General features: G+C 32.9%; 1 protein-coding gene across 2 annotated transcripts; it reads left to right on the top strand.

Moving 5' to 3' along the window:
- The first annotated feature begins 8,617 nt into the window (after nt 1-8,617).
- On the top strand, nt 8,618-12,353 carry LOC125221465 (ethylene receptor 1-like). 2 transcript variants are annotated; one of them, XM_048123588.2, is made up of 7 exons: nt 8,618-8,775; nt 9,453-10,395; nt 10,474-10,842; nt 10,916-11,182; nt 11,257-11,384; nt 11,489-11,686; nt 11,947-12,353. In XM_048123588.2, exons 2-7 carry the CDS (start codon nt 9,496-9,498, stop codon nt 11,951-11,953), a joined length of 1,869 nt encoding a protein of 622 aa, XP_047979545.2. In that variant the 5' UTR covers nt 8,618-8,775; nt 9,453-9,495; the 3' UTR covers nt 11,954-12,353. The 2 variants fall into 2 exon arrangements, with proteins under 2 accessions (XP_047979545.2, XP_047979551.2); XM_048123594.2 differs by lacking the exon at nt 8,618-8,775 and having other exon boundaries at nt 9,454-9,584; nt 9,664-10,395.
- The last annotated feature ends 752 nt before the right edge of the window (nt 12,354-13,105 follow it).

The following is a 13,105-nucleotide window of genomic DNA, read 5'->3' as shown; positions in this document are numbered from 1 at the left end:
AAAGCAGTTGCATGTACTAGAAGATTCAACGTGTTCGATTCGAGGGGCATCAAATAATTACAACGATTTAAAGCTTCACAGTCCGAGTAGTTTGAAGTATGAACGAAGCAACTACAGAAGTCATGAAAACACAAAAATATATCCGTAATTGGAGCAGTCAAACTGAACAAGATCAAAAATTAATTTGGATTTCTTGATGTAACCAATTTAGTGCATCAATCTTTGGATTTTCTCGAATATTTCTGATTATTAAGTTCGGTTCGGATTTACTTACAAAAATTTTCGATTTTCATAATTAGGTTTTTGATATTTTTTTTCATTTAAATTTATCTTCTTGTAAAATTTGAATTTTAGAATAAATCAAATATGAAATCCAAAACATTGACCCCAAACCAATACTAGTTCCCTTGAGCTAAAGTAACATGATGCCAAAAAAATCAAGGCCCTAAATTGACAATGAATTCCACGTTACTAGTAAGTTAAAATTATTAAATTATGTTTATATAGTAAAGCTATATGAAAAGGATTTTTGGCAATGGGAGGAGGAGGTTAGGTAGGTCCGAGTTGTGAGTGGTGAAAACGCCGCGTTGAATCCTCTAAAACTGGAGAGGAATAGTACACGTGGCACTAAACCGAAATCTATGTCGCATCAACACTGTGTGTTTTTCCCCACCCAACCGCCACTTACTGTTTGCCTTTTATACTATGACCGGTTCAACACAAAACGACACGAGTTTCAATGTTAACGTGCAATTGGTAAAGGACGAGAGATGACGAGAAAAAAGTGGGCAAAATATGATTAAAAAGAGAAACCTTGAGAAAAAGTTCTATATTTTAGTATTTGTATATGAGTAAAGGCCAAATGTGGTCCATAACATATGACCGTTTTATCAATTTGGTCCTTAACATTATCTTTTTGATTATTTGGTCCCTCACAAATAAACTCGGACCTGAATCGGTTCTCACTTAACAGAACCGTCAAAAAATAGACGATGACCGCAATTTGACTATATTAAATTACTAAGAGTAATTAATTATACCTAATTATAATTCTTAATTCCTATTAAATTACAAATTATTCATTTCATTTTGCAACTGATACTATCTTTTTTTCAATTTTGCTAATAGGAAAAGAATTATAATTAAGTATAATTAATTATCATTAGTAATTTAATATAGTCAAATTGCGGTCATCGTTTATTTTTTTACGATTCTGTTAAGTGAGGACCGATTCGGGTCCGAGTTTATTTGTGAGGGACCAAATAATTAAAAAGATAATGTTAAGGACCAAATTGATAAAACGGTCATATGTTAGGGACCTTATTTGACCTTTACTCTTTGTATATAAATGACAACCATATTTAAATAACAACATGACACCAATGAGGACCCTTAGATTTAGGACCAGATTTAATTTTAGCCTGTCACGTGGCAGGCTTGCTTGCTTATGTATCGCAGATTGCTTGATTATCTCTAATTACGTATCGCAGTTGCTTGGAACCATATGCCGAGTTGATTGCGTATGTATCACAGATTGCTTGCCTAAATTGTCATTTTAATTATGGTGTCACCATAGTGCTCTGATTTCGTATCGCAGATTGCTTGGAACCATATGTCGAGTTGTTTGTCTATGTATCGCAGATTGCATGCTATGTTATTGTCAAGTTGTCACTTTAAGACTGGTGTCACCCTAACGCACCCCTATTTATACATGTATATATTGTATTAATCAATTCATGATTGGAAATAGTAGAAGTTGTGAAGTATAGCCAAAAGCACAAATTCATGATCGTAATTATTTTAATACTAAGTTCATCACCTATTGGTTTATTCTTTATCGTTGTTTATTTTGTAGTAATCATTTGTATAGATATAGAATATGGTGTAGTATTATTTTTTTAATACTAATAGTACCAACAAATTAGCTTCATGTCTAGTTAATTCCCACATACTTAATACTTTTATTTTAGCCACAATTTGTTTATGAAATTTTATAATAACACTTTACTATTTTGTCAAACATGCAACTATTTGTATTTATCTACTACACATCATTTTAATTTAAAAACTATTGTGGTGTATCATATGAAGTGAAAAACTAATTATTTATTTGACAGTTAGTTAATGTACACGTTAAGAACGATCCAGATTTTTCAAAAGAATTTAGGTACGGATTTCCTTGACAGACTAACTTTAGTTAGTAAGAATTTATTTTAATAACTAATCACAAAGATCCTAAATTAACAACCATATCTTCACTAATATAATATATTTTCCAACGAGATTAATTTTTATAATAGTATTGAGTTTATATCAATAGTAGTGTTTTTCTTCATGTCATTGATGACTGCAATAAACAGAAAAAAGGGCTAATATGATAATCGTTAATTGGTAGGTTATCAAAAATAATTTAAAGTATTTAGTTGGAAAATAAAGGGTTGATTTTGATAGAGATATGATCTTTGTGACACCTGCCTCCCATCTTACCTTTCATAAATATAAGAAATTAAAACTACTAGATAGCTACGTGTTGTTTTGGGCAAGGATTATGTCATGGGGTCAAAACTCCATTATGTTTATTTTTTAATTTTCTAAATTTATTTAATTTGAATAATTTGCGTGGGAGGAAGTTTGAGGTGGACTACTAATTCAAACATAAAACTATATACTGATTTGTTGGTGATTTCAATCAAATTTTGTTTATAATTGGTCCTTGCATGATCGTCGTGGTTGGTGATTATTTAGACGAAAATTTATTGTTAGACTCGAGGTTGGTGTCCAAATTTTCTTTTTTCCAAAATAATTGATCGATAATTTGAGCACTTAACTTATTTTGAGATAATATATAAAGTTTTAATAGTACTATAAAGATTTTTTTATCTTTATATACAAAATTATAAACAGAAGTACGTAAATATTAAAAATCACAAGTTTAGTGTTCTCACTCACTCCTAAACACAAATCTATAAATTTTTTAAAAAAATTAAGAATAATTAATAATAAAAAAAAAGAGTCTGCAAAAAGGACTGACATCTGTCTATCGCTGACACACATATATCAAATCAAGCTAAACGGACAAATACACCTCCTCAAGGGTTGAAGGAAGAATAGTAAAATCAGGACTGAATTTGAGGCAATGAGGTTTATGAAACTTTTTGACTGAAAATGTGATTTTGTAAATGTCGAGTACTAGTTTTCTGGATACTAGTTTTGTAGTTCAATCTATACTCTAATATTCTACTCCATACAAGAATTTTTTAGATAAAAAGAAAAGTTTAAGCTCCTAAAGAAGAGCATAAATCTACAACAAATAACAAAAGCAAATCAAGATATATAGTAATGGATCTTCTTCATGAGAATAAATGTCTACTAAAATCTTGTTTTGAACAAGAAAAATATGTGTAGTTTGGATGATGATTAAGGATAATGATCACCATCAGTTTGTTTTAAAATGGATAATTCTTGATCGCTTATCATAATCATCATGAGATAAGATAATTAAAAAAATATTTTTATAAGGGCTTTCACATTGATGTGTAATAATTAATCCACACAGAGATTACTATATTTAATTTTGAAATCAATTAATTTAACTTCTTAATTCGGATTAGCTAATTAGTTAGTAGAGACAAAAATTCATATGCTGGAATATTAAAGAGACTTTGAACTAATTTCATATACATTTTGATCATTAATTTTTTTCTAAGACACTAATCTTACATGCATGTATGTATTGTTTTATAATCATGAGAATAAACACAAAATAGATCACCTACAACTGCAGAAGACTAGTAGAAAATAAATTAATTGATTAAATTGTACAAGTAGTAGTATATAAAAATTATAATTGAAAATCCTTCAAGATTTCTTGGAGTTGATTGTCGATTAGAAGCCCCACTTGAACCTTAAAGACCCATTCCACGCTGTCCATGTTACATATTGCACATGACTAATCATTGCTAATTTAAATTATTTCTCAAAAAGTGATCAAAATTTTGATTCTATATAGCCAAACCCATTTCTTAATTACAACTTGACAAAAAATTGTTGTGCTTATCATATAACAATGATCTTCTTTGTGTTTATTGGTTTAGATTCCCATATCTTTTGAGACTTTCTGAATCTGTCAGTTGTTAATTGTTTGTTCTGATCAAATTCTTGCTAAAGTGATTAATTAAATATTGTCATGTGGTTTAATCAATGAAATCTCATCAAGTCTTGGAATATTGGATGTTTCCAACTTGAGCAATATGATATGTATCTACGTAAGAATATTTTGAATAATACTAACACACACCACAAGTGGTAGACTGATTCACAAATAATGAGAATAACTGTAATCACTATTAGTAATTAAATATTTTTAATTATTCAGTAAGATATTTTTATCAAACATAATGAAAGTTGGGGACACAAAGAAGGATTAACTTTAGCAATGATTTTTTTCATAATTTTGGTTTATCATTATCTTTCAATATAATTCTTTCAACCGTTTTATTGGGGCCATTTTCATATATAGAGTTATTAATGCCTTGAAAACATAGAGAAACAATGATTTTTATTTTTTTTTAATTTTTAATTTGTGATTGTTATAATAATATCTTAAATAATGATTAACTCTAACTCCTTAAGTAGATGGTCACACTATGCATAGAAAGATGCATTTTTCTTACTATGTGTGTATTTTTGTTTTTTATACAAAAGAAATATTCAGAATAAAAATTGGTGAAATTAATAATTAAAAAACAATAAAATCACCGTCTAAACAAAATAAGCGTTTTATGACATTATCCATCCATCTCATTTTATAAAGAAAAATGATTTCATTACAATTCAAAATCAAAATAAGCGTTTTATGAAATTATCCATGATTTCATTATAATTCAAAATCAATAGAGAAATTCTAAACAACAATCACAAATAATGAGCATCCCAACACACTAAGAAGAAGAAATTGCCATATGCGAAACAATCTCTGAACTTTTGTACTCTCTCCGTCCATAATTAAATGTCTCATATTTGACCAACACGAGTTTTAAAAAATTGTTTGACTTTATAAAGTAAAGTGGGTAAAAATAGTTAGTAGAATGTGAGACCTACTTTTATATATTTGTTTTATAATAAAATGTGAGTGGAATATAAAGTCCACTAACCAAATATAATAAAGTGAAATGAGTAATTTATTATCGGATATACGAAAAAGAAAAAATGAGACATTTAATGGCAGACAAATGGAGTATTTAAGATGGATGGCCTACCTTTGTTTCTACAATTAAAAAATCCATACTTATAACTACCAAATCCCAATTTCTTTCAAAACGATAAAGCCCATTATAATATGACAATCTACAAGCAAATTAGTTATTACAATATCTTATTTATATAAAAGTAAGATTGGAAGTTAGGTGAAGCTTTGGCATGACAAATTGACGGCGATGGATACTGCAAGAATATTTTCCTCTCTTGTTTGATGGGTAGTTGGCATTAATTAGTTCTTAATTACTAAATTAATGAAGTATCTAATTATTAATTAATGTACAAATAAGTTCCCTCTCATCCCATTTATTATTGGCCACGAGCAATCTAGAAACCTTCACAGGTGTTCAATATAATAAAATTCATAATCTTGAACTTAATTTTTTATTTGGGATGGTATGTATTGTTAGGTCGATCGATCATGTCAAAAGACGGCATTCATCTTCAAATTACAATCTTTCTTGGATTTAATTAATAATAAAAGAACTAAAGTGACAAGTCACTTGTTTAATTAGCAATATTTTTCTTCTTCTAAACTCTAAAGTATTATCTATGTACACATTTTTCTACCAATGGAAAAATGCTCCAACCAAAGATTGCTGAGCTAGTGCAATATGAGATTGAGAGCACTTTAGCCGAAATACTAACTCTTCTATCCATAAGAAATAGTTCCATAGTTGGACGATACAGTTTTAGTGAAAAATTAGTAAAATAATAAAAAATAAGAGAAGAAGTGGATAAAATACGAAAAGAAAAGAAAAAAAAATGAGAGAAAGTTTCTATTTTTAAAATGAAAAGTAATGACCAAATATTTTGTATTTTTTGGATCTTGCCGGCCTCTAATGTTACCCAAAACTTTAATACTAGCATTTCAGTGGAAAAAGGAAATTTGGGCTCCATGTAAAAAAAATAGAAAGAATTTAAACTTTCACATGTTAGTGACCTTTTCAATTAGATTAATGAAATCGAATCTTGCAATTTTGATAAATATGATTCTTTTCGGGCTAGAATATGAATTATAAAAATATACTCCTAGTAGTTAGTACATGGGCCCTTTTTCGGATCTCATAAAAGCCCGATTTATGCTACTTTACAGTATCTAAAGCCTGGTGGGCCTAACAGAGCCCATATTTGCGCCTATTTTATGCTATAAAATCACGCACTAAAAAACTTGAGCCCATTGAGATATATATAGATACAACATCATTAATTTCGAATTGGTTTATAGATAAAATTTAAAATAATTGCTCATTAGCTATAGAAACAAAATTTTACATATAGTATCGAAGAACAGTGATAAAATACAAACTCTAAACATTATACAAATTCTAAATTATAATTTGGACTGTTAGAAAATATCAACAGATGGCAAAACAACATCAACAGAAAATATCAACATAATTGTGTTGATATTTTAATTTTCTGACGATCCAAATTATAGTTTGCAGTTTGTACAATATATAAAGTTTGCATTTGATTGCCTCCCTAGTATCGAAAACCATAAACCCTACCTCAAACTTAATAGATATATATAAGGCATAGCATATAGTGGTCCCAATAAGCAATAAGATGTTTCGATTATTATTACATCTATCAATTTAAATGGGTTGATTCGTAGTATAGCCGCGTGGGCTCTTGCAACTGGGCAAAAACATACAGTGAAATGAACACAAAAGAATTAGCTTTGAACTTCCTCTTTGAAAGAAAAAGAACAATGGCAGTATTTGATTACTTATAATGTGTTTTAAAAATCGGACCGGACCGGCAGGTTCGACCGGTTCAACCGCGAACCTGACCGCTAGTACATTGAATCGCCGTGAACCGGTGGAACCGGCCGGTCGGACCGGTCCGACCGTGAACCGGAAACCGGTTTTTCACCTTTTCAAAATATTTTTTTTAAAATTTGTTGTTGTTAGGGTTTGAACACACGACCTCCTCTTTAAATACCAACTCCTTTACCGCTCCACCACATCATCATTTTGTAATATTATGAACATTAATTATTCTTATACATTAAATCTGAAATTCTTTTTCCACTAAAACTAATAATTCATTTTAATTTTATATTATTTTAAGAGAATGTTAATTATAATATATTTCTTATATTTTAATTATACTTTTACAATCACTAATATTTTACAATATATGAGTTTATAATTATACATAGAGTTTAATATTAGTTTTTAATATTGTGTATTATAATTTACTATTGTATTTAAACATATGGTCATTAAAATTATAATATACTAATGCAAGACTTGTTTTCTACAATAATACTATTAAATATATAACACTATAATATTTATTGATAAAATATTTAATTAAATCTTATTATTTACTACTACTAAATAAACAAACAAATATATATATATATATATATATATATATATATATATATATATATATAAACAGTATTCCGGTTCAACCAATGGTTCAACCAGTGAACCGATTGAACCAGTGAACCAGTAACGACGCCGATTCGCCGGCCGATCCGATTTTTAAAACATTGCTTATAATCAACTTCTTCTAAGATTAAATTGATCAGAGACTATTCAAAATTATTTTTTCCATAAGAAAAGACCAAGACCCATATATCAATACTATTCCTACATGATACTATTGTTTTGAGATTAAGGATTAGTAAAGCTCAATTTTACTCATAAGCCGAATACCATCTATAAGTAGTATAGTTTGGCCTCATCATTAATAGCCTTACTTAAAGTGGAATGTCCCCGTAAAATTAGTCATTTTAAATGGGACGGACAGAATGAAAGAATAATATAAGTAATGTCAAAATTGATGGTAGTTTGAGAAAATAATAAAACTAAAACATGAAGCAAAGTTAAAATAAGAAAATCATAATTTAATAGTGAGAATAACAAAACTCGAAACATGGATAGAATAAAACAATAAATAAATAAATAAAAGAAAATCTTCAAAAGTTTAATAAAAGTCACCTAACAAATCTGCAAATATTTTTTTTTGCCATCTCCAACTCGTGGAATAAAAATCTAGTAAGTGGAAATTAACTATTTCAAACTTTTCTATTTTTATATACAACCACCCAAACTTCTCTAATATTTCTAGCATATATTTTTATATTTTTAAATACAACTATTTGCAAACTGCTAACTAACCAAAAAGGAAACGGCGTAAAAATCAAATAATTCAGACACACCCACCTTATCTCGCTACCGTCACATCACAGTCAATCACTAACCGTTCTGATCTCCCACTTAAAAAAATAATCAACGGCGTTAAATGACAGTCACGTAATAAAACATAACAGCACGGTGAGGTTATCATCCCCGGCAAATCCATGGTACGTGGACGCTTTCTTTCTCTCTCCCTCTCTAAAAAGAAGTTTGAAACAATAAACCATTAAAGAAAAGCTTAAGATGCTGTTGCTGCGTTTAGCTAATAAAGTAGATATGCTGCTAACATTTGACCACATTCATCCCCTCACTTCTCAAGCGCCGGAGCTCATTCCGATCGATTCAGAGGCGGATTGCAGGCTCGGTGAGTTTGCTGCTTTGATTATCCCTTTTTTACTTCGTTTTTACTGAATTTGGATCGGTTGCGTTGCTTGGATCTGAAACATGTTCATTGATCTCGGATTACTGAAATTAAGAGTGTGATTCGTGTATTGGTTGATGAGAATCGGAGATTGGCTGTGGAAAATGGTGCAAATTTAAATTGGGGGTAAAATTGAAAATGCGGATTTTGAATTGGGGATGATCGAATGTGTGGAGAGGGTTTGGATGAGTTTCTGTTCCTTTCCAGCGTTTGAAAGATGGAATTTTGATTTAGTTTAGTTGATTTATTGGGTGTGATTGAGCTGTAATTTCACCTAATTAAGTTACTTGTTTAAGCCAACTGAAAGTAAGTAGAGAGATGTGATCATAAGTTTGTTAGCTGGATTAAACCATTTTATCGGCAACGGTTATATCTGTTCGTACTTCGTTTCCAGCGTTTTCGTGTTTAGCTTTCAGCAAAAGATGAAGATATTGATTTAGTTGATTGATTAGATGAAGATGAAGTTACTTGTTAAATGTGGCAGTGGAAACTAAAAGTAGGTAGAGAGACGTGATTGTAAGTTCGTTAGCTGGATTAATCAGTATTCGTTTCATAGTATAGCACTGACTTTAGACTTCATTGAGCTTATATCCTTTTATGCATTCCGTTTGCTGTTTTAGTTGCATTGAGAGAGGACTGAAAAGATTCCAGTAACTTCGAAAAATGGATTGTAACTGCTTCGACTCACCATGGCCACCGGATGACCTGTTGATGAAGTATCAGTATATATCGGATTTCTTCATTGCGTTGGCGTATTTCTCGATCCCTTTGGAGCTGATATACTTTGTCAAGAAATCTGCTGTTTTTCCTTATAGATGGGTGCTTGTGCAGTTTGGGGCTTTTATTGTTCTTTGTGGAGCGACACATCTGATAAATTTATGGACGTTTAACATGCATACGAGGACCGTGGCACTTGTGATGACTACTGCCAAGATGTTGACGGCTGCTGTGTCGTGCGCAACAGCCCTTATGCTAGTGCATATCATCCCGGATCTGTTGAGTGTCAAAACGAGGGAGCTGATTTTGAAGAATAAGGCGGCGGAGCTGGATAGAGAGATGGGATTGATTCGTACGCAGGAAGAGACCGGTAGGCATGTTCGGATGCTGACTCATGAAATCAGAAGCACTCTTGATAGGCACACGATACTGAAGACTACGCTTGTTGAGCTCGGGAGGATGTTGGGTTTGGAAGAGTGTGCTTTGTGGATGCCGACGCGGACAGGGCTGGAGCTCCACCTTTCGTACACGCTCCGCCACCAGAATCCGGTTGGTTTGACCGTGCCAATACAGCTGCCTGTGATCAATCAAGTTTTCAATACTAGTCGTGCTGTGAAAATCTCTCCGAACTCCCCCGTTGCCCGGCTTCGGCCTGCTGGGCAGTACATGCCAGGGGATGTGGTTGCTGTGCGCGTTCCGCTCCTTCATCTGTCCAATTTCCAGATCCACGATTGGCCGGAACTGTCTACTAAAAGATACGCGTTGATGGTTTTGATGCTCCCTTCGGACAGCGCTAGGCAGTGGCACGCACATGAGTTGGAGCTCGTTGAAGTGGTGGCGGACCAGGTTTGGTTTGCTTCGTCTCTTCCTTTTAATATCGTAGGCTTATGATCATTTGATGAATGATGTCTCTCCGTGTATCAGGTCGCTGTTGCTCTATCCCACGCTGCAATTTTGGAAGAGTCGATGAGGGCAAGGGATCTTCTTATGGAACAGAACGTTGCCCTGGATCTGGCGAGAAGAGAAGCAGAGACTGCTGTGCGCGCTCGCAACGATTTCCTGGCTGTCATGAACCACGAAATGAGAACTCCTATTCATGCGATAATTGCTCTTTCATCCTTATTACTTGAAACTGAGCTCTCGCCTGAGCAACGTCTAATGGTTGAAACGATCCTTAAGAGCAGTAACCTCTTGGCTACCCTTATCAACGACGTATTGGATCTCTCGAGGCTTGAAGATGGTAGCCTTCAACTTGAGATAGGAATCTTCAACCTTCATTCACTTTTCCGAGAGGTAAGACCACTCACCATTTCGTGATGGTATAGAAAAATGTTCAACTCGTCATGGTAACTGTTTCATGTTGCAGGTCCTTAATTTGATAAAACCTATTGCTTCCGTGAAAAATCTACATGTTACGTTGAATTTGTCCCCTGATTTGATTGAACATGCCGTTGGTGATGAAAAACGGCTTATGCAAGTTCTTCTGAATGTCGTTGGGAACGCTGTAAAGTTCACAAAAGAGGGAGGCATCTCAGTATCTGCTTTCGTTGCAAAGTCCGACTCTCTAAGAGATCCTCGAGCCCCGGACTTTTTCCCTGTACCTAGTGACAACCACTTCTATTTGCGCGTAGAGGTTTGTTTCCGATGGAAGTACTTAATTCTATATATTATCCGAGTGTTTAACAACCGTTTGTTCCTATTTTTCAGGTAAAAGATACCGGTGCAGGAATCAACCCGCAAGATGTCCCTAAGCTATTCACGAAATTCGTGCAGAGCCAACTGCTTAGTACCAAAAATTCCGGCGGCAGTGGAATTGGCCTAGCCATTTGTAAGAGGTGATAACTTATTTCGTAATCCTTCCACAACAATATTCGATTTTTACCTAACTCATTGAACTCAATCGTATTCGCTGTTTGAAATTGGTTTGTTGTGTGATCAGGTTTGTGAATCTCATGGAAGGGCACATTCGGGTGGAGAGTGAAGGTCTTGGCAGAGGTTCCACTGCGATCTTCATCGTTAAACTCGGAGTTCCTGGTCGCCTAAATGAGTCCAAGCTTCCGTTGTTGCACAAAGGCCCTGGGAATCAAGCGAAGCAAAACTTCTCCGGGGTTAAAGTTGTTGTGATGGATGATAATAGGTTAGTTTCGTTTTTGCATTTTTGTCTATTTTTTGGTTCTAGCATCAATATCGTCTCTTTCTATTAGTTATCTATGGCACTCAAAGTGACATATTCTAAAAAGGAAACACTACTGTCTCTACTTTATTCTCTCTCCACTTAACATGCTGAACAACACTGCATAAAAACTCGTACCGAACAAGAAAAGTGTTACTTTGAGTGGGACGGAGGGGTATCTTTTTGTATCGCCAATTTGATGTACATTTAATGCGTTTTTTCAGCTTATAGCATGGATACTGTCTTGAAACTCGATAACGGTAGAAAGGGGAAGTGCTGACGTATGGCGAAACGTGAAATGTGTCGTGTGCCAATTGCAGCCTCTCGATGGTTGCAGCGGATTGATAGTCACACAAGCTTTCGAAGGAGTTTTGAAGATGAGGATTGAGCTGCTTGTTGATGATGCAAAGGTAGATGAGTCAGTTTGATTTTGTACAGTTCTGTGTAATCTTATTTTCTTGATACTATGTTAGAATTTGATGGTTTGAGGAGTTTTAGCTATTGAGAAAATCAGGCCTGCATTTATTTATATCAAGTGATTAAATTATGATTGTTTTGGCAAGTTTGAAATTTCAGACTTGAGAGATCATTTTAGTGAGATATATTATAGTACATTGCTATTTGGCTTTTATTTTTTGAACTACAATTTAGTGCCCATGTTACTGTGTGCATATGAGTATATGACTGTAATTCATTCATTATCATTGTTACTTTCATTTATAATAACAATCACTTTTTATATATTACAATGTTATTTGTTAATTGAATCATAGATTGAGTCATGGGATGTGTTTTGGATCAAATTCGGGGCATGTTCGGGGCTGACTTGGGCTCGCAGGTGCTTGGACCGAGTTTGCTCTGGGTCGACCCTGCCCGATAGACCCATGAGGGTGTGCACGTAGGAGTGTTTATCATCATTTTATAAGCTTAATTATAGTTGCTTTTAGCTCAATTAATTAATAAATTAGAATATTGCATTATAAGGTTTTAGTTTCTCTTCATTGTTTCATCCATGTATAAAATGATATCTTTGGTGATACTGAAATTGTTTTTTTTTTAATTATATTAAAAAAATCTAAAGAAAAAAGAAATGAAAAGAAAAATTAAATATTTGAAATAATGCCGTTACATGTATCACCAGAAATTGATCAAAATTTTGCAACATGTATATGACTATTATCTATCTTTAAACTTGGATACTACTATTAGTATTCTGTCATTTGTAGTTTTAACCAATTTTCTATCTTGACTGTGGAATACTTTAGACTATCTTAATTCTTTGACCTTAAAAAATAAATTTTGCAGACATCCTACCAAATTTCTAAGTCAAAAGTTGGACTTTCTTGGAGTATAATACACGGCGGTAAACATCTTTGAGCAATC

This window comes from Salvia hispanica, chromosome 2 (assembly GCF_029641045.1).
Source record: "Salvia hispanica isolate PSC_SH4W2 chromosome 2, Shi_PSC_v1, whole genome shotgun sequence".
In the NCBI taxonomy this organism is placed as follows: Eukaryota; Viridiplantae; Streptophyta; class Magnoliopsida; order Lamiales; family Lamiaceae; genus Salvia; species Salvia hispanica.
Note: the sequence above shows the minus strand (reverse complement) of the source record. Positions and strands in the feature narration are given on the sequence as shown.